The 27706-nt window shown below is 44.7% G+C and overlaps 1 protein-coding gene across 1 annotated transcript; it reads right to left on the bottom strand.

The window, feature by feature from the left end:
* Positions 1 to 365: 365 nt before the first annotated feature.
* Positions 366 to 25932, bottom strand: snrkb (SNF related kinase b). The gene is made up of 6 exons (XM_041837234.1): positions 25562 to 25932; positions 18865 to 19583; positions 6460 to 6601; positions 4291 to 4503; positions 3971 to 4108; positions 366 to 3880 (listed from the first exon to the last, which is right to left on the bottom strand). Exons 2-6 carry the CDS (start codon positions 19451 to 19453, stop codon positions 2626 to 2628), a joined length of 2337 nt encoding a protein of 778 aa, XP_041693168.1. The 5' UTR covers positions 19454 to 19583; positions 25562 to 25932; the 3' UTR covers positions 366 to 2625.
* Between the last annotated feature and the right edge of the window lie 1774 nt (positions 25933 to 27706).

Here is a 27706-nt window from a genome sequence, read left to right as displayed (position 1 = left end):
ACTTGAAGTTAACCATATTTAAAACCTTTGATTTGTTGAGCTTGTTGTTGGAATACGTGTAGGCCTATCTATTACATATATGTATTATCAGTATCTTTTAAAAATGAATATTTCAGAACAGATGCTATCTACATTCATCCAAAACTGCAAGGCTGATGGTTGTACTTGGCAAAATAAACTAAACATACCAAATCATCAAAATGATTGACTATGCTCTAGTTAAAATGTACTGAAATTCACTTGGACTTTCATCTGACCTGCTAAAAAAATACAAGGTTCCATGACAGATTCAGAGGAGTAATAATGCATTGGTTTAACCTTATTACAGTACATACCCCATTAAATCACATCACACACACCATATCTCTGGTTTAATCCATTTTAATTAATAAATACAAAAATAAATTAATCTCATCGAGACCTAGGGTTGGAGTCAACCCGTAGCGCTAAAAATCAGCATTATAGCATGATTGAAATTTAAAATGGTGAAATCTGTCATTCAAACAACACTGGCCACCCCACCACTGATTTGGTAAACAGCTGAGGGATGGGGCTGGAGAAATGTAAGCACTCTCGAATTCATAGACTGAGCTATGAATGCAAGGACTGACCAGCCATGAGATTAAAATGATAGTTTAAACCATGTTTTGAAGCTATACAGTGTTTGTTTACAAACAATGGGGTAAAAAAAAGCTTAAAATATGGATTGTGATGGGGTACAACAGTTGAACTAAGCTCATTAGGCATTTATAAGTTATATTCTTCAAGAATCAATGGGTATATCACCAATTGAAAAGTCCAAAAATGGATGTAGCAATCGCAGATTTTAAATGCAATGCTTCCACGATAAACGCTGCATATGTCGGCTCAATCGAAAAATACATTTACATTTCAACCGTGCTACAACGCTGATCTTCTGCGCTACGAATTGAATCCAGCCCTATCGTCAGAGTTTAAATCAGGGTCAATGGGCCGACAGACAGACAGACACTTTCCAGGTCAAGTAACTCCAGGCCAGGTGTGGAGGAGGAGACAGCTGGTTGGTGGAATGGAGACCACCCGTCCCCCCCGTCCCGTCCCGTCCAATGACAGAAGAGGAAGGAGACAGGGGAGGAAGAAGTGTCCATATCATATATGAATGTGTGCCAGCTGAGGTTAGTGCTCGGTGTCCATCACTACACTCTTCTCTTCCACAACGAGGGGTCTGAAAGTATGCCATTAATTCTGCTCTCATAAAGTAGCGTGGGACTTCCAGGTCCCACTGTTCCATGGTTCCCACTGATGGGAAAGAACACAGCTTTCTGAGGACTCTCGTACAATAACACTTTACAATAACATTTCTTCTTTCCATAATAGCTAGTTCCCATCTAGATTAGGATTTCTGATTTGATCAAGTGGTATCTCTTAATAGCATGTATAGGTATACAGTATGTACTCTCAGAACAATAGACAGACAAAATACATATATACACAAATCACCAGGCGAGTCCAACAACAATATGCAGGGACACTGTTTGTTTGTTTAACGGCCCAGAGTACACTGAGGCATATGTGGTAAATAATATGGATTTAAATACAGGGTAATGTACAGTATCTGTCATCACTCATGAGACTGATTCATTCTGTCACACTTAGATACCACAAAATAGTTATAATCACGCACCTATCGATTTGTCCTATGACAAAAAAAAACTGTTGTCCGATAAAATAAAAGGGTTCAATAGTATTTGTAAGAATAACGATTAAAGATTTTTAAATAAAGTACATATACACACAAACAATCTGGAAGACCTGCATTACCGTAGTCAATATGTCCATTTTCAAAAGTCTCATATTAAACCCTGTCCAAAAATTGTTCACAGATTTTGCTCCCCCTGCATTACAGACACTTTAAATCCCAAACCTTGCGACTGTACACCACTGACATATGTAACCCCCAGCATTAAATGATACCATGCTTCCAGCTACATTGTCAATAGCATCAACACTTCCATCAGTCCGCTAGCTGAGCTAATGTAGGCGGGCAGCTGAGGCAGGGAGTGTAGCTGTCCCCTCTACAGCATGCATCATCTTCATGCTAGACATTACAATTATAGCACTGTACTAGCAGGCCTCAGAGTGACAACATACCATACGCTGAAATGGGCTCAGTTCTAGATAAGCTAGTGCAAAATGAAGAGCTACGATAAGGGCTTTTAAAATAGCAATCAATACAAAGCTATATACTATATAGTGATAGTCTAAGTAGACTACACAAAAAACAGTTTATAAACTTCAGTACGTAGCAGCACAAGAAGTTGAGTTATTTTCTCATAAAGGAAGCAGCAGTAGATGCTAAGTATAACGAGGTAAGGGCTACACAGATCTAACAAGAATTGGCTAGAAAATGTCTGAGGTCACAGTAAGATAGTTCAGTTCAGGTCGGATGCAGACTTCTAGTTCAGGCAGGACCCAGACTGCTCTGGTGTTTTGTGTTGAACTAGATGGATCGGTGACAGGCTCTGGGCCTGGTGCGAGGCTGTCTGGAGGGGCTTGAGGACCCTTAGTTTGTGCCCCGTGGCCAGGCCATAAAGTGAGTGAGTGATGTGGGGAGGTATAGGGAGGTAAATCTACAGGTGGCCCCGCCTACAGCACGTGGCAGCAGTTGTACTGGGCGAAGGGCAGGAGTTTCTCCTTGGAGGTGGGCTGGATGTTGAAGGACAGGGCCTTCTCACAGAGGGGGAACTGCAGCAGGCGGTCTCGCAGGTTCACGTTCTTCCCCTTCCTAGGATCCAGTCTGACCGCAGGGTCGGTCCCTGCCTCTCTGACCCCAAGAGGAACCTGTGGTGGAATGTGGGATCTCTCCAACTGGAGCTCCTCCGGCGTTTCCCCCTCAGACTCTCCTCCAGGCCCACCCACCTTGCGTGTTGTCTCCACCCCATCAGGACCCAGGTCCACGCAGTGGTTACGTGGCAGAGAGCAGGGTGAAGCGCCTGGGGTGGACCCCCCACCCTGCACCAGGAGCTTAGGCTTGGACTCTGTGGTGTTGTTGTTGTTTTCAAGCATAGTGTCTTCCTCCCCTTCCATGATGTCTGGGCTAGGAGTCTCTCGTTGCCCCCGACAACACTGCACCCGCCCTAGGCGAGGCAGGCATGGAGGATGAGCTTTAGGGGTTAGTGGACTATCTACCATGGTCTGAACCAGGTTTTCTAAACCATTGATTGGCTGGTCTGAAGTCACATGACTACCTAGCCTCAGCGGGTCACATGACATGTCCCCTTCCTCCATGGGCTTCTCCTCTGACTCCACTATACCCTGTTCCTGTCTGGCTGCCACCTGGTCAGGCTCCATATCTCTATTGTGGCTGGAAACCCTGTCCTGCTGCTCCCTGTCCCTCTCCCCCCTCTCTGTCTCCAGTGCTTCCTTCACGGAGGTGCCCAACAGGTCTGTTTCCTCTCCCTGACCTGGCACTACTCTGACTGGGTGCCTCTGTGGAGCCTCTGGAGCTGAGAGCATGGGACTTGACTGTTCTGTAGACCCTGTGGTTGATACCAAGCCTACTATGTGAGGCAGTGCTTGAATATTATGAAGTCCAACATGTGGTTTGACTGCCTCTTCCTCCTCCTCTTCTTCCTCATCCTCTTCACAGATCAGCTGCAGGGCTCCCAGGCTTTTGACCTGCAGGAGTTCATCAGGGGGTGGGGGACACAGGGTGAGCCCCAGGCAGGGCCCTGTGCTGTACTCAGGGAAGGGGCTCTCTGTGCGACTTGGCTGTGGCTGGAGCAGGAGGGGCCTGTGGGCCAGGAAGTCCCCAGACTCTGACACCCCTCGGCGGGGATAGCCAGGCAGCAGTCCATGGAGCCCCCTCTGCTCCAGATCCAGAGGCTCAGACAGTGGCCTCCTATAGAAGAAACAGGGACATTAGTAGTGTTCATGATCAGTTAGTGGCCTAGTATGTACTGTGGCTGTCAGGGATGTTAATCGGTCTTACTGGAGTTGTGGTGGCTCGGCCCACGCACTGTCGACTTTGGGCATCTCGCTGGGCTGCTCCTGCTTGTCTCTCAGGATGCGCTCCCCCAGCAGGTAATACGTGGCTGTGATGTGGTTGTATCGGTCCGCCTCTAGAGCCCTGGGTGCAACACAATGATTGGTATACACTTAAAATAAAAAATTAACTATCAAAATGAACTACATCCATAACACATTTCACCAAGTTCTCTTGCTTGAAAAACGTACAGATCTGTGGCAGAGTACAAAGGAAGAGGATAGAGAGAATATGGGAAGGAGAGGGAGATGTAGAGAAGTCCTCACTCTTGGATGGCATCGCGGTCTGCAATATTGCCACTGGTCATGGCCTGGAGGATGACCTCGTGTTCCTCTGGGGACAGGCTACGATGGGAGGTGAGGGGGGCGGCACTGTGCCCCGCTGGCGAGGGGTCAACCCCTAGCAGCCAGGGGTGGTTCTCGATCTCCTGCAGGGAGGCACGATTAGATGGATCCCTCTGCAGCATTTGGGAGATCAGACTGAAAGAGAGAGAGAGAGAGAGAGAAAGAGAGAGAGAGAGAGAGAGAGAGAGAGAGAGAGAGAGAGAGAGAGAGAGAGAGAGAGAGAGAGAGAGAGAGAGAGAGAGAGAGAGAGAGAGAGGAGAGAGAGGGAATTCATCTTCTATGGACCAGATACTATATATAAATATCTCCTTTTGGAACACCAGTACAAGTGAGTGAAGTTCTCATGTACACGGATTCAGTAATTGACAGGCAAAGCACATAACCCCATATTTCTGTGATAAGAGAGGGAATGAGATCAAACTGTCTATCTCATATATTTATGAGCGCCTGCAGACCTCAGACAGTCTTTATGTGCATCCATGCAGGGCCAGGCAGATAATTTGCTGAGAGGCATGGCATAGTGTGTCTGTCTGTGTGTGCGCGTGTCTTTACGTGGTTTAACCATGTAAAACCAGGATCACCAAATCAGACTAACGGCTCCATCCTCCCCAATGCCCTTATCAGAAATGTTCAATTTGCCCTTAAATCCATCTATATTGTGTAAGTACCCATGTTTCTCTGAACCTCCAATAATGCTGTTGTTGTTTGGTATATCCTATTCATACAACTACTTAAATATTTATAGAAATTAATAATTTACATACTGTCCTAACTGACCCATGCATATCTCACAACACTACTGTAGAGTAAAGCACTAAATACAAATTAAGAGTGGAGAGAGAGAGAGAGAGAGAGAGAGAGAGAGAGAGAGAGAGAGAGAGAGAGAGAGAGAGAGAGAGAGAGAGAGAGAGAGAGAGAGAGGTCTCTGCTTTCGCTCAGTTGATGGTGTCCGCAGGACTAAACTGTTCTGTTTAGCAAGGAATCATCTTCCCATTAAAGGAGCTTTCATCAGGGCCCTGGTCATGTGACCCAGGTTCTATGTTTGGAACTGTTCCTGAGCCAGTCATCCAGATGTCTGAGGCACAATCATCTGATTCAGAACCGCAAGATCTGCGAGGTCTCTGGTCTGGGGTTCAGGGGCTGCAGGGGTGTTCTTGAGTCTCAACCACAAATAGCACTGCTACCAAGGGGCTCAGCTAATAGATCTCTTTTAAAACAAATACAGTTTTGTCAAGATTGATCTTTAATAGATACCAGAGCTGGGGTGAGATCTGGGGTCAGATGTGGAATGGACTAGGTATGCAGGGATTGATAGTACCCATACCAATCCAATACAGCATGGGTTGAAGCCAACTCACTCAGTTTCCTAGAATGCCTGACATGAACTTTCCCTTTATCTCTTTATTCTACCCACTGGTTGGCTGGTCCCCTCAAATCAACTTTCAGTATTGTATTCCCTATTCAGTGATTGGCTTGCCCCCATGTAGCTACACAGTCCTGTGTAGCTCAGTTGGTAGAGCATGGCGTTTGCAACGCCAGGGTTGTGGGTTCGATTCCCACGGGGGGCCAGTATGAAAATCTATGCACTCACTAACTGTAAGTCGCTCTGGATAAGAGCGTCTGCTAAATGACTAAAATGTAAATGTAAAATTGACAAAAACAGCCAATGATCACAGGGTACACCGTGTCCAGAAGGCTGTTTGTACAAGGTTGTCAGTTAGCTGTGAGGTTTAGAGTTTGGGCGATAGGCAACATGGGGTTGATAAGATTCTCACTCCACCTCTGGTTTCCCATGTGTTTATCGTTTCTGGGCATGATCTAGGCTGGGGCAGACTGAGGTAGGACAGGTTGGGGCATTGCATTCGGAAACACGGAAAGCTGACAACTGACTGGCATCATGATTATTATGTGTGTAAGTATTCTTGTCATATAACCACAGCATCTGACAGAATTATAAAACCATATGACATATTCTCACTGCATTGTATATAGGTCACTGTGCCTGTCATATAACATGACACCGTGTTAAGGTCAATGCATGGATGTGTGAGAGCTGGGGGCCTAACTCTGGAGGTGATGGGTGGTACTCACTCTTTGCAGTCTGCGGAGACATGGGCTGGGACGGTGTAGCGACAGTCCATGATCATGGTGAGCGTCTCACTGTCATTGGTCTCCTGGAAAGGGGGCTGTCCACACACCAGCATGTAGAGGATCACCCCCAACGACCAGATATCTGTAACACAAACACCATGCATACAGTCATCATATGATACAATACAGAAACACCCTGTCACACTTGAGTAAAGTGAGTACGCACACACATACTAATTTAAACTAGTTCCTCAATAGGCTAGTTTCAGTAGCTGAAGTGTTTGATGTTGTTTACAGATCCAGGCCTTTGTCCCAGATAGCTGTGTGAGTACATAACTCTCCCTCCTCCAGGCACAGTGTCAGAGACCGGGTCTGGAGCCTGAAACCTGGAGGGAGCAGACAGAGACAACCTCTCACCCACACTGACACAGGCCCTGCTCAGAGCCTTCTATCGATCTATCTATCTGGCTCTGCTCTGCTCTTATTGAGTGACATTCTTCAGCCTGCACGGTGCACTCCTTTCCTGTCTCCTCCCCTCTCCCCTTCCTCAGGGCCGGGGTAACACAAGGTCTCTGGAAGCGCTTTCAGAACATCCTGCACCCAGAACAACTCAGAACAGTGTGTGACCTGTCACAAGTAGAGAGCAGAGAGCAGCTGTGGAACATGGGGGCTGGCCACAGAGAGCTAATCTTTTTCGGGATGGTTCCATTCCAAGATCTATCTCTCCAGGAAAATAAGCCTCCCTCCTTCTCAGTCATGTGCATAGAGATAGGAGCACTGGAGAGAGTACGTGAGAGAGATGGTGAATCGAATATGTAATCCCAATTTACTGAATAAAGGGGCTGATTCAAATACCATATATTACATTTTAGTCATTTAGCAGACGCTCTTATCCAGAGCGACTTACAGTTAGTGCATTAATCTTAAGATACATTATATATTCACAAAAGTATGTGGACACCCCTTCAAATGAGTGAATTCGGCTATTTCAACCACACCTGTTGCTGACAAGTGTATAAAATCGAGCACACAGACATGCAATCTCCATAGACCTTATTGGCAGTAGTGGCCTTACTGAAGAGCTCAGTGACTTTCAACGTGGCATCCTATGACTGGATGTCACCTTTCCAACAAGTCAGTTTCGTCAAATTTCTGCCCTGCTAGTACTGCCCGGTCAACTGTAAATACTGTTATTGTAAAATGGAAATGTCTAGGAGCAACAGCGGTAGGCCACACAAGTTTACAGAACGGGACCGCCTAGTGCTGAAGCGCATAAAAATTGTCTGTCCTCGGTTGCAACACTCACTACCGAGTTCTAAACTGCCTTTGGAAGCATTGTCAGCACAAGAACTGTTAATCGGGAGCTTCATGAAATGGGTTTCCATGGCCGAGCACAAGCCTAAGATCACCATGCGCAATGCCAAGCGTCAGTTGTAGTGGTGTCAGTTGTAGCCGCCATTGGACTCTGGAGCAGTGGAAATGCGTTCTCTGGAGTGATGCATCACGCCTCACCATCTGGCAGTCCGACGGACGAATCTGTCTTTGTTCAGGAAAGTTAATTTTTTTGTGTGTAGTGTGATAATTATCCTCACACAAACGGCATATGTGACTCGTTTCAGGAAACTAGGTGTATGTCGCACGTCACTACTTCACAGGAGAGGCATTTGAACGTAAACTTTTTTTAATCAAAATGCATTTTTTGGCAGAAATGCCTTCTGGAACATGTGAACTTTCATGTGCCTTTATAACAAACTTGTATGCCATCTGTAAATATGAATCATCTAATGATTATAAGATATTTATCTGGACACTTCCTATTTTTGATATTGCTACTATGCAAATAACCATTTCACTGTACATGTTTACCCCTTCTGTATCCTGTGCATGTGACAAATACATTTTGATTTTATTTGATATAGTATGTGTTTACCAGAGACAGTAATGTGAAGAACAACATGACCTGCACCATAGTCAGATTAGGATATAGGCCAAGAACTCGTGTATTTTTGCTACTACTTTCACCACTTTTAGTCTTGAAAACTTTGGTTGTTTACTACACTACCTTACTCTGTTTAGTACATGGCCTCACGTGAATCCTTAAAAAGAGATGGGTGGGGCTAAAGCTTAAGAGGGTGTGAACGATGCTGAATGGGTGTAGACAAAGAAGAGCTCTCCAGTAGGTGTACCAAAACATTCAAGGCCATTCTCTCAAAAGTGGGGTTACAAGTTAATCAACTTTCAAAGCAGAATTACTTTCCCATTGTTCCTCAACTGCAGTGTATGATATACCATGTTCTAGCTCTGAGTCTCTACTTTTACCCAATGTAAAATAATTTGCTACATAAGACTGAATCGAGCCGGTCGGTCACATATGTAGAAAACAACGTAGTTCATTGTACATTGTTCCAGAGAAGAGGAGTGTGAGCTGGTCTAAGCAGAGAGTGTTAGAGACATTCCCCTGACTGACAGTCAGACGGCTCAGCCTGAACAGAACAGAATCCTGGGACAGGACAGTGGGCGTCATCACAGCTGCATGCTGGGACAGAGGAGATTATGCTGCCTGCTGAGTGCATGTTACCATTGTCCCAAAGGGCTCTTGACAGTGAAAACAATAACCCTCACTCTCTCTGCCTTGTTACCATATCTATCCCACATTTATAAACATTCACACAGAAATACATTCATGAACACGCACACACACAATCCTCTCCACCTCCATTATACAACAGCAGCAAATTCAAAATGCGATGCTCCCTCTCTCAATCCGCTGGGGATTTCCACATATTCTTACCACATATTAGATCTGACAGATCTGCAATGCTGCACTCACAACACACATCACCTGCTGCTAAACAAGCACAAACACTGTCTTCAACTCTTACCCTGTCAAAAGCACAATTATCATCATCACTCGTCTCTGAGCCCAGGGAAGGTAAACAGGAGTTGAAAAGTGAAAATCAGCAATGAGCATTCGATCGTAAAGCAAATAACCCCCCCTTGGCTGAGTTGCCATATTTAATCAAGCACAGTCCAATGAATCATATTTATGTGTGCCCAATATGTATCATATTAACTGGAGTTAGCCTTTTCTCTGCTGATGACTCCTGAACACTGAGATACATCCACATAATGTGTGTTCAAAAGGGTAGAACGTGAATAGCTGGCCTTTTTAAGTTAAGGTTCAGCTAATGACATCCGACAGATAGCCAGAATGCCCCATGGCACTGATTGCTGTATGAGGGCAGAGGTTTTTCCTTAGAAGTTGTGGGAACGTATGTTTTTGGTTTCACATTGGTTGTGAGAACGAAACCATACGTTTCCTGACCGGTAAAATAACATATTTTAAACATTCTGAGAACAGAAGTGAAAATGTCGCCTGTTCTGGAAATGTTTATTTTTTGGATGCAGGGAGGATTTGAGAACGTTTTTACTCTGGTACCTTGAACATTTTCCTGGGAGGTTTTATTGACACTGAGAACGGAAACTATAATTTATTTGGAGGTTTTTTAATAACTTCCTTTCAACATTCAGTGTTAAATTTTATTTATTTTTTTACTTTTACAAAAACTTTTAATAACACTGCAAGCTTATTTTGGGTAAACTTTTTTGAATTCCAAGCACAGATAGAACAAATGAAAATTCATTTCCTTAGGTGTGAACCATGCAAACACTTTTTTATTATTATTACATGGCATCAGTGAGATTATTATTTTTATTTTTATTTATTTTTTGTCATTTAGCAGACGCTCTTATCCAGAGCGACTTACAGTTAGTGCATACATTATTTTTTATTTGATTTTTCATACTGTCCCCCCGTGGGAATTGAACCCACAACCCTGGCGTTGCAAACGACATGCCCTACCAACTGAGCTACAGTGAGGGAAAATATAATTTGATCCCCTGCTGATTTTGTACAGTTGCCCACTGACAAAAGACATGATCAGTCTAAAATGTTAATGGTAGGTTTATTTGAACAGTGAGTAACAGAATAACAACAAAAATATCCAGAAAAACGCATGTAAAAAATGTTATAAATTGATTTGCATTTTAATGAGGGAAATAAGTATTTGACCCCTCTGCAAAACATTACTTAGTACTTGGTGGCAAAACCCTTGCTGGCAATCACAGAGGTCAGACGTTTCTTGTAGTTGGCCACCAGGTTTGCACAAATCTCAGGAGGGATTTTGTCCCACTCCTCTTTGCAGATCTTCTCCAAGTCATTAAGGTTTCGAGCCTGACGTTTGGCAACTCGAACCTTCAGCTCCCTCCACAGATTTTCTATGGGATTAAGGTCTGGAGACTGGTTAGGCCACTCCAGGACCTTAATGTGCTTCCTCTTGAGCCACTCCTTTGTTGCCTTGGCCGTGTGTTTTGGGTCATTGTCATGCCGGAATACCCATCCACAACCCATTTTCAATGCCCTGGCTGAGGGAAGGAGGTTCTCACCCAAGATTTGACGGTACATTGCCCAGTCCATCGTCCCTTTGATGCAGTGAAGTTGTCCTGTCCCCTTAGCAGAAAAACACCCCCAAAGCATAATGTTTCCACCTCCATGTTTGACGGTGGGGATGGTGTTCTTGGGGTCATAGGCAGCATTCCTCCTCCTCCAAACACGGCGAGTTGAGTTGATGCCAAAGAGCTCCATTTTGGTCTCATCTGACCACAACACTTTCACCCAGTTCTCCTCTGAATCATTCAGATGTTCATTGGCAAACTTCAGACGGGCCTGTATATGTGCTTTCTTGAGCAGGGGGACCTTGCGGGCGCTGCAGGATTTCAGTCCTTCACGGCGTAGTGTGTTACCAATTGTTTTCTTGGTGACTATAGTCCCAGCTGCCTTGAGATCATTGACAAGATCCTCGCGTGTAGTTCTGGGCTGATTCCTCACCGTTCTCATGATCATTGCAACTCCACGAGGTGAGATCTTGCATGGAGCCCCAAGCCGAGGGAGATTGACAGTTATTTTGTGTTTCTTCCATTTGCGAATAATCACACCAACTGTTGTCACCTTCTCGCCAAGCTGCTTGGCGATGGTCTTGTAGCCCATTCCAGCCTTGTGTAGGTCTACAATCTTGACCCTGACATCCTTGGAGAGCTCTTTGGTCTTGGCCATGGTGGAGAGTTTGGAATCTGATTGATTGATTGCTTCTGTGGACAGGTGTCTTTTATACAGGTAACAAACTGAGATTAGGAGCACTCCCTTTAAGAGTGTACTCCTAATCTCAGCTCGTTACCTGTATAAAAGACACCTGGGAGCCAGAAATCTTTCTGATTGAGAGGGGGTCAAATACTTATTTCCCTCATTAAAATGCAAATCAATTTATAACATTTTTGACATGCGTTTTTCTGGATTTTGTTGTTGTTATTCTGTCTCTCACTGTTCAAATAAACCTACCATAAAAATTATAGGCTGATCATTTCTTTGTCAGTGGGCAAATGTACAGCAGGGGATCAAATACTTTTTTCCCTCACTGTACATCCCTGCCGGCCATTCCATCCCCTACCCTGGACGACGCTGGGCCAATTGTGCGCCGCCGCATGGGTCTCCCGGTCGTGGCCAGCTACGAAAGAGCCTGGATTCTAACCAGGATCTCTAGTGGCACAGCTAGCACTGCGATGCAGTGCCTTAGACCACTGCGCCACTCGGGAGATTCAAACCTATATTCTTCTGTTCTTTATCCATGGAATTAGTCCAGTGCGCCACCAGGATGGAGCTTGTATGCATTTTTTTTTAAGCATACAAAGCTGTTCATTTTAGTCTATTCAAACAGACCCCACGTCAATCGAAACAAGCACTCATTAATATCAGCTGTGGCCAATTGGTGGGCACGGCCAACACACCTGAACACACTTAACAAGATGAAAGAGTTCTGTTGATGCTGAGAACAGAATGTATATGTTTTTAAATAACATTCTCTGAACGTTACTAAAACTTTTATTGTGGTTTTTATGGAAAGTTTTCTTAACGTTCTGGGAACAATGAGAGCATGACTTTAAATAGAACCATGAGAAAACCTGTAGGAAACGTTATGCTGAAGTAATTAAATTCCCACAGAAGAACGTTGTTTCTTAACGTCCTTGTACAATTTGAGACATTACTGTAAATAGAACCATGAGGAAACGTTATGATGAAGTACTGAAATTCCAACAGAAGAATGTTGTTTCTTAATGTTCTCTGAACTATTTGAGAACATTCCCAATGTCAAACCAGTTGGAGAACGTTCCTAGTACATTACCAAAATTGAAATTAAAATGTAACCAAGTTGGAACTTTTAGGAAACGTTCTGTTAAAGTAATGAAATACCAAGAAATGTAGTTTTTCTCTGTTCTGTCAAATATCCTACCAGATGGTGTTCGGTCCTTCGCTCAGAGGAAATGCTCTGTCCTAGAGTAAATAAAGAGAGCCCTCTACCTCGATACCTCACCCCATCTGTTCCTCTCTCCCTAAATCTGTCACACTAGGACTGAATGAGAGGAACATACTAAATCACTGAATCACCATGTAGTGACGCGTCATGGAATGGGGTAAGGGTGAATCAGAGAAAGGAAACTACACCCACTTTAGACTGATGAATGAAAATAGTTTATCTGAAAGCACATAATCACAAGCATTACGTGCTGCAACTCTCCTCAACTCTACATGTAGATTTCCTCTGCTTTTGAGTATGCCATGTGACTGGGTCTGTTTAGGCACAACCCAGGTAGACAGACGAGTTCTACTTAAATAGCCCTAGACACAAGACAAGACAGAGGGCCTGAGATGGTATTTGACTATCTGTTCTTCTCCACACTGCTTTGTTTGGCTAATGTAATATAGCAGCCATGTGTTAGACACAGAACAGGCCCCTGTCCCATCGCCCTGGGTCTGGTACTGCTGCATGGCTCTGCACACACAAGCTTCTGATTTTCTCTGCCTCATCATATGACCACTGTGTTTAGAAAGTCATGCTGCACTCAGTTCAATGCCCCTGGGGATCCATTCATAGCTTCATACAGTACACACCTATACAATAACCCACACAATACCAATACACCCTGTACAAATATTTAATACGTGGTCGTACATTTGTGTTTGTATATTGTATCATAGGTGTACGAGTGATACACAGTGTGCTATAAAGGAGTTTATGACTCATGTCCCCATGGCCTGAGGTAATCTCTTTTCTCAGTACAGAAAGGACATCTCTTTCTCAGAGCTACTCAGCATTATCCACAACCTGCATCTGTGCAGAAAGAGGGATATGATGGAGTATCATATCTCTAAGCTCTTCTTTCACACGCACATGTCACACCTGGCAGTGTTCTGCAGAGCTGCAAGGCTGGGGTCAACCGCATTTACATTCTGTCCATTCACTCCAATCTTCCAGGTGTCATTTATCTTCAAAGAGTAGTTTGAAATTCTTACATTGGAAATTCAATTTACTTTCTGAATTGCCTGAATTTAAATGGAGTTAACCCCAACCCTGCTGTGTTGTGTTGTGTTGTGCTGTGTTATCACAACAGGGCTGCATGGCAGTATAGTGGCAGTGGGCCTCAGTGAGCTAGCTGCCTCGCTCAGCTGCCACTCTGTCACTAAGGCCTAATGAGTAGATTACACCAGCACCTGATTAGTGGACCAGGATAAGAGCATGCTGAACTAATGAATATTCATTCAGTGATCCTGTAACTGTACACAACCACCCAGGTAACCTGTGGAAATACTACATCACACTCTGACTCAGGCTCCATCCATGGCTTTTAAAGGCGTCATCTTTAGATGACTAAGTCACAGAGACTAGACCATAGAATCCTGTAGTAATAGGATATCTGTGGTGTAGACACACATACTGTGCCTTCGGAAAGTATTCAGACCCCTTGACCTTTTCCAAATTTTGTTAGGTTACAGCCTTATTCTAAAATTGATTAAATTGTTTTTTCCCCCCCTCATCAATCTACACACAATACCCCAAAATGGCAAAGCAAAAACAGGTTTTTAGAAATGTTTCCTAATGTATCAAAAATAAAAAACTGAAATATCACATTTACATAAGTATTCAGACCCTTTATGCAGTACTTTGTTGAAGTACCTTTGGCAGCGATTACAGCCTCAAGTCTTCTTGGGTATGACGCTACAAGCTTGGCACACCTGTATTTGGGGAGTTTCTCCCATTCTTCTCTGCAGATCCTCTCAAGCTCTGTCATGTTGGATGGGAGCGTCGCTGAACAGCTATTTTCTGGTCTCTCCAGAGATGTGTGATCGGATTCATGTCACGGCTCTGGCTGGGCCACTCAAGGACATTCAGAGACTTGTCCCGAAGCCACTCCTGCATTGTCTTGGCTGTGTGCTTAGGGTCGTTGTCCTGTTGGAAAGTGAACCTTCACCCCAGTCTGAGGTCCTGAGCGCTCTGGAGCAGGTTTTCATCAAGGATCTCTCTGTACTTTGCTCCGTTCATCTTTGCCTCAATCCTGACTAGTCTCCCAGTTCCTCCGCTGAAAAACATCCCCACAGCATGATGCTGCCACCACCATGCTTCACCGTAGGGATGGTGCCAGGTTTCCTCCAGACGTAACGCTTGGCATTCAGGTCAAAGAGTTGAATATTGGTTTCATCAGACCAGAGAATCTTGTTTCTCATGGTCTGAGAGTCTTTAGGTGCCTGTTGGCAAACTCCAAGCGGGCTGTCATGTGCCTTTTACTGAGGAGTGGCTTCCGTCTGGCCACTCTACCTTCAATGCTGCAGACATTTTTTGGTACCCTTCCCCAGATCTGTGCCTCGACACAATCCTGTCTCTGAGCTCTACGGGCAATTCCTTCGACCTCATGGCTTGGTTTTTGCTCTGACATGCACTGTAAACTGTGGGACCTTATATAGACAGGTGTGTGCCTTTCCAAATCATGTCCAATCAAACAAATGTACCACAGGTGGACTCCAATCAAGTTGTAGAAACATCTCAAGGATGATTAATGGAAACAGGATGCACCTGAGCTCCATTGCAAGTCTCAAAGCAAAGGGTCTGAATACTTATGCAATTTTTTTTAAACCTGTTTACGCTTTGTCATTATGGGGTATTGTGTGTAGATTGCTGAGGATTTTAATTTTTATTTAATCCACTTTAGAATAAGGCTGTAATGTAACAAAATGTGGAAAAATTCAAGGGGTCTGAATATTTTCCGAAGGCACTGTACACACACACACAGTCTGCAGGCCTTGTCCCAGCTTGACTTCAACAGCCTGTCAGATAACATCAGGGACAAGTTGATACTAGAAACAAGGTCTCTTCAGCCACATGGGTAGGTGTGAGTTGTTTCCCAGGCTCTTTTCAGACAGGGCTCTAATCACTAGGTCATCATTGACTGGGCTCAAACCAGGTTAATGCCCCAAACCTGACCCGTGCCGTATGTTGGGTGGGGAATGGGACCTGTCTCTGTGCCAGGCACTGCAGTGCCCAGCATGCCACACAATCTGATTATACCACTGTGAGCCTCAACCCACTGGGCAGACTGCCACTGGTCAGTCGCACACACAACACCAAGGCACCCACGTGCAATAGGTCAAAATATTTGGGATTTTACAGTAGTGCCACTGCCTTGCAAACCGATAACCTTGTTTTGATCTAATTACTAAAATGTGTGCCAGATGTGTTTGAGGATTAACTGGTTAAATCAACCCATATTAACCAGAGGGATAAAACAAATCTGCTCTGATTTACTTGAGCTTCCACTACAAATGTAGGTGAGCACTGCCCAAGCAGGATTGCATGTGCCCACAGTGACACACATAGGACTGATCAGAGTATACCGTAGCTCCAGTGATTCTGTCACAAGTGTCCTGTCTACAGTAGTCTCTATTTGAGGTGTGGAGGTTGTAGCCATGTACTGGTGAATGTGGTGGTTGTGTTGTGGTTGTGTCTTTAGTTTCAGTGCACATGCCTAAACCCCTGCGGTCCCTCTGCAGTGGGCAGACCACTTAGCTTTTGGCACCTGGCAGGGTGAGCTAGAGCTGGATCTCAGAGGAGTCTGACCCAGTTAGGGGCTGGCACACTCCCAGCACCACACCACATACAACCCAGTCAGTATGACTATAGTCTGTATTACCAGCCCTGCATGGGTCACATGGCTGCTTGAGAACAGTCTCAACTATAAATTCTATAGTAAATCAAATCAGATTGTATTGGTCACATACACGTGTTTAGCAGATGTTATTGCGGGTGTAGCAAAATGCTTGTGCTTCTAGCTCCGACAGTTCAGAAATATGTCAGAGCGGCATGGACTAAGATACAGTAGAATAGTATAGAATACAGTATATACATATGAGATGAGTAATGCAAGATATGTAAACAGTATTAAAGTGGCTAGTGTTCCATTTCTTAAAGTGGCCAGTGATTTCTAGTTTATGTCTATAGGCAGCAGCTTCTAATGTGCTAGTGATGGCTGTTTAACAGTCTGATGGCCTTGAGATAGAAGCTGTTTTTCAGTCTCTCGGTCCCAGCTTTGATGCACCTGTACTGACTGCAGACCGCACCACCCTCTGGAGAGTCTTGCGGTTGTGGGCGGTGCAGTTGCCGTACCAGGCGGTGATACAGCCCGACAGGATGCTCTCAATGTGTAAAAGTTTGTGAGGGTTTTAGGTGCCAAGCCAAATTTCTACAGCCTCCTGAGGTTGAAGAGGCTCTGTTGCGCCAACTTCACCACACTGTCTGCGTGGGTGGACCATTTCAGTTTGTCAGTGATGTGTACGCCAAGGAACTTGAACCTTTCCACCTTCTCCACTGCGGTCCCATTGATGTGGATAGGGGGGTGCACCCTCTGCTGTTTCCTGAAGTCCACGATCATCTCCTTTGTTTTGTTGACGTTGAGTGAGAAGTTATTTTCCTGGCACCACACTCCCAGAGCCTTCACCTCCTCCCTGTGGGCTGTCTCGTCATTGATGGTAATCAAGCCTACTACTGTTGTGTCGTCTGCAAACTTGATGATTGAGTTGGAGGCGTGCTTGGCCACGCACTCATGGGTGAACAGGGAGTACAGGAGTGGGCTGAGCACGCACCCTTGTGGATCAGCGAAGTGGAGATGTTGTTTCCTACCTTCACCACCTGGAAGCGGTCCGTCAGGAAGTCCAGGACCCAGTTGCACAGGGCGGGGTTCAGACCCAGGGCCTCGAGCTTAATGATGAGCTTGGAGGGTACTATGGTGTTGAATGCTGAGCTATAGTCATTGAACAGCATTCTTACATAGGTATTCCTCTTGTCCAGATGGGATAGGGCAGTGTGCAGTGTGATGGCGATTAACCTGTAGCAACGAGTTCAGGTGAATGAGGTGCAGCCACGTGTTCATTTCTGGGGCAGGACAGGAGTGTGTATTTGGGGCATGCTTAGGTTTGGAATACTACAGGACTGAAGGCATAGTATCTCTTCATAGTTCATTCACTCTCCCTGCACTACTCTCCACTAATTTAATTTCATTGAATAAAAATCCAGATACAACCCTGTCTGTCTGTGGCAAACAAAACAGATTAAAAACAACATCAGTGGGCAGACAGGCTGAACTTTAAGTGGCAACCCACAATCCTCCTATCCTGACACAGAGACAACTATCCCCCTGGCTCTGGGCTTTATAGATGTAATCCGCAGTAGGGGGAAACAGCGCCACTGGCCACCCCACCACCGTTGTAATTATTGCCAAGCTGAGGTTAAAAAAAATGTGTGATACATATTGTGCACTTCTATTGCGCATGCAATGATGTCAGAGGGGGGAAAAAACTGTGTTTGTTGTTTGCAGTAACTTTTGTTGTTGTAATATCGCAAACGGACATGGCTGTTTCCCCATTAAATATTCCAGCTTTAAGCCCTGCATGTACACAGCTTCACTGTCCCTGGCCTGGATTAAAGCAGTGTGTGGATTGCTTCAACCACACCGCCCATCCACACGCAAATTACATTTCCATTCCAGATTCTATGCAGCCCAGAGAGTAGTCCATCTGTTCACGTTTGTGTGTGTGTTTGTGTGTGTGTGTGTGTGTGTGTTGGGTGAGCTAGAGGAATGCCTGCCTGACTGATAGACCCACAGGCAGTACCACAGACACACCCATGTTCCTCTCTCCAGCTTTATCTTGGTCTCAGGGGATTTATGGTAATTCTGTGTAGCTCAATGGCTTAGCCTTAGAGGGACCTGAATCTATATATATGTGGTCTTATGGACAGACTTTTTAAAAACTCTGTGAATCATGTATTTGTCTGCAAAATAGGTCACACGCAAACAATGTTCTATTTATTTTATGGAGCAGTCTCTTCACATTTCTCTCATCTCATTCGCATCACTTGACCCTTCCTATGACGAAAACAGCCAGCCAGCCATACAGACAACCAGATGGACAGACAGACCCCCTGCCCACCCAGACACCCCCCCGTCCCGGTCCCCCATTTGTCTTACCTACAGCCGGAGCGTCATACTCCTCTCCCAGCAGGATCTCTGGGGCGGAGTAGGCCAGCGAGCCACAGCTAGTCATCAGCATGGTCCCAGGCTTGAAGAGGTTGCTGAAGCCAAAGTCTGTCAGCTTGACCGTTCCCTGCTGCCTGAAGAACACCACGTTCTCTGGCTTGAGGTCTCGGTGCACCACGTGGAGCCGGTGGCAGTAGGAGATTGCTCGGACAATCTGGGCAAAGTGAACTTTAGCCGTGTCCTCAGCCACGCCGCCCTCGTGGCGCAAGATATAGTCGTACATGTCTCCTCCATCGCCCAGCTCCAAGATGAGGTAGAGCTTGTTGGCAGTGTCGATGACCTCGTAGAGCCGCACCACGTTGGGATGCTGCACCAGCTTCATACAGCGCACCTCCTGCAGCAGGTGGCCCGTCGCCATGGCGTCCAGCTTGGTCTTGTCGATCACCTTGACTGCCACCAGCTGGCCTGTGAAGACATGGCGTGCCAGCTTGACAACAGCGAAGTGGCCTTTACCCAGCGTGCGATCCAGGTCATAGAGGCCGGCGATCTTGCCCTCGTAGCCGCTCTTGGAGGCAGCCATGTCTGGGTGGGGCGGGGCGAAGACGGGGTGAGGGGAGTGGTGTGTCGGTGCTGGAGACAGTCTCAGTCTGGATGAGGGGCCTTGGAAGGGTCTTGAAGCTCTATGGAGGCTTTCTCTACTGATGCATTACCTGGACAAACAGAGATGGGAAACAGAGTTGGGCTTGATATCAAACAAGATGGAGGAGGGGTTTTGTGCAGATTGGTATGTGAAATGTGGTGTTTGAAATAAAATAAAACCTTTGTTCCTTAATACTTTGATCCTTATATATCTCAATGTATTGCAATTTCTTCAGCCCTGCAGTCTGTTGCAGCTAGGTTCCTTATTCGAGTGTAAGTGCTCAGATCAGTGGTACAGACTGAGTGCTCAGTGGGTGGACTGCCAAAATAAAGGCTGCACTGACAGATTTAACATTACAGTACTGCTACGGTGACACAAACATTTCACATCACACATTATGCAACTGCTTTCATCAAGCTATTCATTGTAGAGGTCTATACATTTGTGCAAACTATATTACAATATGAACAGAAGCTACCTTTACAATCTCGAAACTAATTTTTGTAGTCATAGTAGCCATTGTCAACATTTATGCAATAGAGAATTTAAGCTTCAGAACTGTTGCCAACATTTCCTGGCTGCACTGTTGCCAACATTTCCTGGCTCACACAGTCTGTCCCGCCATTGACCCCACATGTGTGCGCGTGTGTACATATGCGTTCTTGTACAGTGGGCCTACATAGTGACCTGACAGACAGGTTAGGGAAGTGTTCCTATCAACATAAGGGAGTGAAAGCATCAAGCAGGAAGTAGCCTCATCGACAAACACAGACAGTTGAAGAGGACAACTAAAAAGCTTTTTCTGTAACACCTTATGACATTAAACAATCTCAAATCCCCTAATGGCATCATAAACACCCAAGCAACCTTAATGGACAGCATTAGCAGTGTAGGTACACTCTGTGCCTCACAAGTTGCAACGGTCCAAGGAAACTGTTGAAGGAAACGGGAAAGGAGGCAAAAAGAACAACAGAACAGGCGTCACTACTGTAGTGCTCTAGGCATAGATACTCGTAACTGTGAGGATAATAGCCAGGACAGGAGAGAGGAAAGGCTAGAATAAACAGATACAGTTGGGGAAGGGCTTGATGGAAGAGGGTGGCAGATACAAGGTTGGAAGGGATAAAGGCTATGGATGTTGAGTGTGTTTAGGGAGTTAGTGGCAGGGAGTCAGATAACAGCAATCCTGCAAAAATGGTATGAATCAATATCTGTAATGGGATATCACAATTTGTGTGGGTGTATCGGGGTGTGTGTGTGTGCAAGTGTGTGTTTGTGTATCGGGGGGTGTGTGTGGGCATGCGTTCGCGCAAGTGTGTGTGTGCGCGTGCGTGCGTGCAAGTGTGTGTGTGTGTGTGGGCATATGTTCGTGCAAGTGTGTGTGTGTGACAATGGTTAAAGAGCAACTGCTCCTAAACACCAACTTCTCATTTATAAAACAGTATGTGGCATCAATATGAGTCAGAAACATTTATTTACTGTCAAAATTGACTACAAAGTGTAAATAGGATAATTTGAGTCATAAAGTCAGTCTCTTCCAAAACAGAGTTTTGTGAGACTTGTGATCATGACTGCATCACAACGTAAATTAAGGTTGGGTTTGGTTAAATCCTGCCAGCACCCACAGCTGGCAGCACACAAGTAATCATCAATTCGGAGTGCAGATGCCCGTGGTAAATTTGGGTTGACTTTGGTATCCTTATGGGGCTAGTTAGGGACCCTCTGTAAATTACACAATATACATGGGACAATATGTTAAAATTCCAATAGCTTTAAATTTCGATGACTTAAAAACCTCAAACCAACTATAAATTGTAGAAATTCATATACAAATATTGAAAGCATTTAATGAGAAAACTAAAAGGTGAGCAACATGAAAATATTGTCTTATTTACATTGTGTAATTTTATTGATGGTCCCTAACTAGCCCTGGAGAAATGCTATCCAAAGTCAAACAAACTTTGCCACGGTCACACACCTGCCAGCTGACGCTAATTAGCTAAATAATTTGGCAAACTCTTCCCACTTGCGAACACACCCACATCAAACCAGACCCCGATACCAAGACACGCATTTCTTAATGAACCAAATCTAAAACAAGGCCAAATCAGGAAGTGCAGTTTCCCTTTAAAATGTGCAGAGAAGCAGCAGGGTTGGAGAGAGAGCAAGCCTTCACATGTGTCTCAGTGCAGAGTCCTTAGAGGAGCATGTGCAGACAGACACAGAGCTCTGTCTGCAGGAATCAATGCTGCTAATTATTGACCTACCCACAGTCTGATGTGTGCAGGTCAATGGAGTTCGTTCTCTCTCTCGCTCCCCCTCTCCAACAAGAAACAGTCACATAACTTGTGTATAATGCTAAAGAAACGTGACAGTGTATCTTCATATTTCAACTGTAATATGTTGCTACAGCTAAACTGTTTCTTTAAGGTTTTTTAAGTGGGATGTTTACAAAACTGCAAAGCTGGACAACCAAACTTATAGCTAACCTACCTGAAACATTCTGGGAATCCATTAGGGTTAGGTGGTATCCAGATTTTCATACCATCATACCATTTCTGTACCATACTGGGGTACACAGTATTACCAGAAGTGCACACAAGGGGCACTATTTTAAAAACAAAAAAAAGATTAGCTTTCTCATAGTTATACTTAACTTATATTATAAGCAGTGGCGCAGCACCTGCCTAGCGGGAACTGTGGGGGTGCTTGCTACGCCACAAAAAAATATAAAAGAGCCATGCCCCCGACCCAAAAAAAGAATACAAATAAAAAAAATGTTTTTATGCACAAAACTATTTCAGCAACAGGGATCTTGATCCAGGAGGATATTGAATGTCACTGCTGTAACCAAGAAGCTTGATCTTGACATCTAGCCACTTAGTTAGTAAGTTAGCAAACCAAATGCATAGCTGGAGCCCTGAGCTGGATATAATTTATTTGACACATCTTAGATTTCTTATAGTTATACTTAACTTATAGTTAGAAGCAGTGGCATAAATAAATATATATAAAAATAACGTGTTTTTTTACAGTATTGAAAATCATACCATTGTTAATTCAAAATGTTATACCATATACTGGGATATCAGCCAAGCCTAGAATCAATCATTGTTAGCTGAACTGTGTATACATACACTAAGAGTAAATACTGTACACAGAAAGGCAAACTCACACTTGTGCCTTCAAATGAACACAGCCACACACACAATGTGTGTGACTTGCCTCAGGATCTGTCCTTGGGATAGAGCTTTTATGTTTCCATCTGAGAGATGCAGCAGCAGTTATGCTAAACAACACTCAGTGGACAAGCTGTGCTGTGGTAGACTGTAAAAGAGATGGGGAGTGAGAGAGAGAAAGAGACAGGAGGCAGAGATGAGAGAGAAAGAGAACAGGAGAGAACAGAGAATGAGAGAGTGAAGGATAAGGCCACCCTCCTATTCACTGTGGCTTTCACTGCTTCTCTTGTCAGTTACCAAAGCAGAACAGGTATAAAACAGACTGCTGCTTCCTTTAGGGAGCAGGGAGGGAACAACACTGTTTCCTTCTGATAGTGTTCACACAGGGAAAAGGCTTCCGCTGGGGAGATTACTTTTACAGTTATAAAACAAACAGACACACACACCGACAAGCTAACACATACATACATAACACATACATACACTCTCACGCACACACCCACAAGCCTGCAGGCGCACGTACACACACACACACGAATAAACAGTGCCAAGGCATCATGATTTTAGTACACTCAGCATGTTTATTTGCAAACAAAAAGGATCTCACATCTTGAGCCAATGGGTGAAAATATCTATTGTGCTGTTGCCTGGTGCTAGCTGAGCAGAAAGGCCATTTTACCTAAGTGAACATTCCAGACATACAACAATAGAAGTGCCAAACTTAAAGATGCACGCAGGGATCTTATGCACAAGAAATTAGTAACATATCGCACTAATTGGATTCGTAACATATCACACGAATTGCAAAATTCGTAACATATCACACAAAATGGATGACGTAGTACACAATAGGATGACACAGTACACAAAAAACAGGGACCCTATTTGGCTCAAGACCACCACTTTCAAAACTACTGGCTGAAATTATACAAAAGTTTGAGACTGCATCTTTAACACAAGGACAAGGGTGAATATGGACCCATGCACTGCCGCACACACACACACACACACACACACACACACACACACACACACACACACACACAGAGGGTACAGCTGTGGGTGGGATTATGATGTGAGAGAAGCATAGTGAGAGAGGTTCAAGGGGATGGGGGATGACTCATTCGGTTTCTTATCAAAGGGAAGAGTAGAGGGTGAGAGGACAGGGATGGAGAGGGGAAAAGGGAGGGAGGAGGAAATGGAGTGAGGATAGTGAAGGGGAAAATGGAGGGAGGGGTGATGGAGGAACGGAGTGGGGTTTCCTTAGGTATGATCTCATCTCACTTGTTCCCATCATGCAATATTCAACATGGTGAGGTCCCCGTGGGAATAGGGGAGCAGAGACATGAGAGCACTCTCTCTTCTGTATTCTCAATTCACTCTTTACAAAAAAGTGGATTCCACACTCATTCCCAGCATTTAAAAACTCATCACATATTTAACTCCTCCATTACCTCTGTCTCTCCCTTTCTATGGAACAGCATTTTAATATTAATAGAAATACAATTGTAATTATATTGGGAGGGGAAGTACAGTGTTGAGTGGGTTGTCTTAAATACCCTCATATCAGTCTATCCTCGTCTTCCTTCCCTTATGACTAGGGCCCAAAGTTTGGTCACGCACAGTCAAATCAATATGACGGACACCTATCCAGTCCTTTCACCTATTAGTGGTAATGAGAGAGCGGAGTTGAGGACAACATGGCTCTCAAGGCCTACCGAGAACCCTAGTTAGTTGTTGTGTTGAGCAGCACATGCTCTGTTCCCTTATGCAGCAGATCGGAGCACTAACAGAGGCTGTGTGCTGAGATTGACTGCTGCAGGGCTGTGTGACCTGGCTGCTCTCCCTTCTCTCTCCCCCAGGCCCTCCCCATGACCCATGGGACAATCTGTTCCGTCCCGCAAAAAAATTATAGAAAAATTAGGTCAAGATGGTCACAAGCAGTCACTTGTACACATGCCAACAAGCCCTCACACACACATGCACTCTGACTGTATAGACACAAACCCGTGCTTGTTCCCTCAATTATCAACTCTGTTGGTTCACTTTGACTTTCCTCTGCTATTCAATCACCCCATCTGTATTCCTGTCCACCCTCTCTGGTTGGTAGTCCTGTGATGACTCAGAGTTGACCAGTGCTCCAGGGTGTCCCTGGAGATGCCAAGGCAATAGAAAGACAAGGTGCAGGCCAGGAAGCAGCTCTCTTGTTACAGTAACCAACAATAGGCTACAGAGTTATGAGTGCTCACACAATTCACTGTGAGATGCCACCAGACTTGCTACCCCCCTAACAAAGGACAACACACACAAAACACATGAACAATCATTTTACTCATCATCCCCTGTACTACAATCATCATCATCATCTCTCATTATGGGATTAAGATATATAATATCCAGAATTCACTGAACCAAACAATATCACAAATACAGTATCTATCATGAACATCAACAGTTCTTTACATGCATTAAAGCATTAAAAGTTTCAGCTAAACTTGAATAGGAATCTGGGTATTGGAGAGGATGGATGGATCATCAGTGAGTCAGTGTCGTTTTCTGTGAAAGCTGCGAGCGCATATATGTTAGCTAGTTATCAAAATGCAAATAACAATTGTCCCCATGGACATTAATACAAGCAGTATAACAGCCCAGCGTAAACACTCGCTTTCGACTGGTAAACTTCCACTCCGCAACTGCAGTCCTGAGTTCGCAAAATACGCATCTACTACGCATCTGATGAAATGCACAAAAATAGACATGTCGTAAACATCCGCAGTCTGACAATAACATTATAACCAAAGATGATGATGCTAAAATTGCTAAAAGAGTGAGAATATTGCTACCTTAAAAGGTTACAAAAATAACTTACCATTGCGAGGAAAATGCGTTATCCTTGAGGCTTGTGGAGCGACCTGCCTCTGTAAACAGCTTCGCACTTCTTTCTATTCCAATACTACTTGAGGAGTTAAAATCTTAAAGCTATTGGTTGGCAATCTTTTCCCGACGTCCTGTCTTGTTGACTGTGCCAGTTGCGTGGCGTGTGTATGCCCCGATGTCTCGGAAAGGACGAGGCAACAGGGATGGATGGTCGATGCTGCGAGTGCGCCTCTCTGCAGTATTCGCGCATTCATTCACTGTCTGATCGGCTCTAAGCGCTGGCCTGCTACTGACGTCAAAGCATTCCAGCTCACTCGCGTCCTTTGCGGCCGATGTTCTCTCCCAGTGCGCGAGAGGAAGGGCTGAGGGCCTACACAGGAAAATGTCTGTTCTGAAGTCAAGAGAGGAAGACTATTATGCAATGCAACAGCCAGCGTGTCACTGTCTATAATTAGATAGGCGGAGGAAAGCAAGAAACAATGGGGATAATACCATTACTCACATATTTCTATGGGTTGACGCATAGTGGCCTATTAGTGGAGTCCTTTTCAACTACATCACAATAGGTGAAGTGTAGCCTTTAGCTATGATTCATAACAAAGGCTTTTTACACATTTTAATTATTTAGAATGCCTTTGCAGAGAGATAATAAAAACAAAATGAAAACGTGTTCTCTTTAGTCAGTATGGCTACTGTAGCCTATGATAAATGACACAATATTGTCCTAAGACACCTGTAACAGATGTAATGAACTTGTTAATATAAATACATATTACACAACATAAGCTCAGTTGTAAATACCCAAGGAGGAGGACAGAAAGTCCTGTAAACAAATTAAAGCAGATGAGCAGAGTCCTGGAGTTATAAGTGGAAAGAGAGAACATTTTTATCATCCCAGAGGCATTGATCAGGATTCTGAACACATTTGGCCCAGGCAGCAGAGCGCTCTGGTCTGTGGTGTTGGACCTGTGGTGTTTTTTTTTCTCTCTCCCTCTCTCCTCTCTCCTCCCTCCAACCAGCCCACCTCACTGCAGGCCACTGACCCACATTGAAATGTGAAAATTCATCATCACCATTGACAAGTGTATTGACAAAACTATGTACTGGGGCTATAATACGAAACCTATCTGCAGCATAGCTGGATTGCCAGAAATATCTCATTCCAATTATCTGCGGTCTCATATGACCTGCGGACATTTCACTAGTGCAAAAACCAGAGCTTTCTAAATAATCAAATCAAATTGTATTTGTCACATGCACCAAATACAACAGGTGTAGACCTTACAGTGAAATGCTTACTTACAAGGCCTTAACCAACAATGCAGTTTTAAGAAAAAACACCCAAAAATTACAGAAAAAAACATGAAAAAATGTGTGCGGGGGCACAGGTTAGTCAAGATAATTGGAGGTAATATGTACATGTAGGTAGAGTTATTAAAGTGACTATGCATAGAGAATAAACAGAGAGTAGCAGCAGCGTAAAAGAGAGAACAGTCTATGACTAGGGTGGCTGGAGTCTTTGACAATTTTTAGGGCCTTCCTCTGACACCGCCTGGTATAGAGGTCCTGGATGGTAGGAAACTTGGCCCCAGTGATGTACTGGGCCGTACGCACTACCCTCTGTAGTGCCTTGCAGTCGGAGGCCGAGCAGTTGCCATACCAGGTAGTGAGGCAACCAGTCAGGATGCTCTCGATGGTGCAGCTGTAGAACCTTTTGAGGATCTGAGGACCCATGCCAAATCTTCTCAGTCTCCTTAGGGGGAATAGGTTTTGTCGTGCCCTCTTCACGACTGTCTTGGTGTGCTTGGACCATGATAGTTTGTTGGTGATGTGGACACCAAGGAACTTGAAGCTCTCAACCTGCTCCAATGCAGCCCCGTCGATGAGAATGGGGGCGTGCTCGGTCCTCTTCTTTTTCCTGTAGTCCACAATCATCTCCTTTGTCTTGATCATGTTGGGAGAGGTTGTTGTCCTGGCACCACACGGCCAGGTCTCTGACCTCCTCCCTAAAGGCTGTCTCGTCGTTGTCGGTGATCAGGCCTAACACTTTTGTGTCATCGGCAAACTTAATGATGGTGTTGGAGTTGTGCCTGGCCATGCAGTCATGGGATAGGGACTACAGGACGGGACTGAGCAC

The sequence above is a fragment of the Coregonus clupeaformis genome, chromosome 19, assembly GCF_020615455.1.
Source record: "Coregonus clupeaformis isolate EN_2021a chromosome 19, ASM2061545v1, whole genome shotgun sequence".
In the NCBI taxonomy this organism is placed as follows: domain Eukaryota; kingdom Metazoa; phylum Chordata; class Actinopteri; order Salmoniformes; family Salmonidae; genus Coregonus; species Coregonus clupeaformis.
The sequence above is the reverse complement of the archived record's forward strand: the minus strand, read 5'-3'. Positions and strand labels throughout refer to the sequence as shown.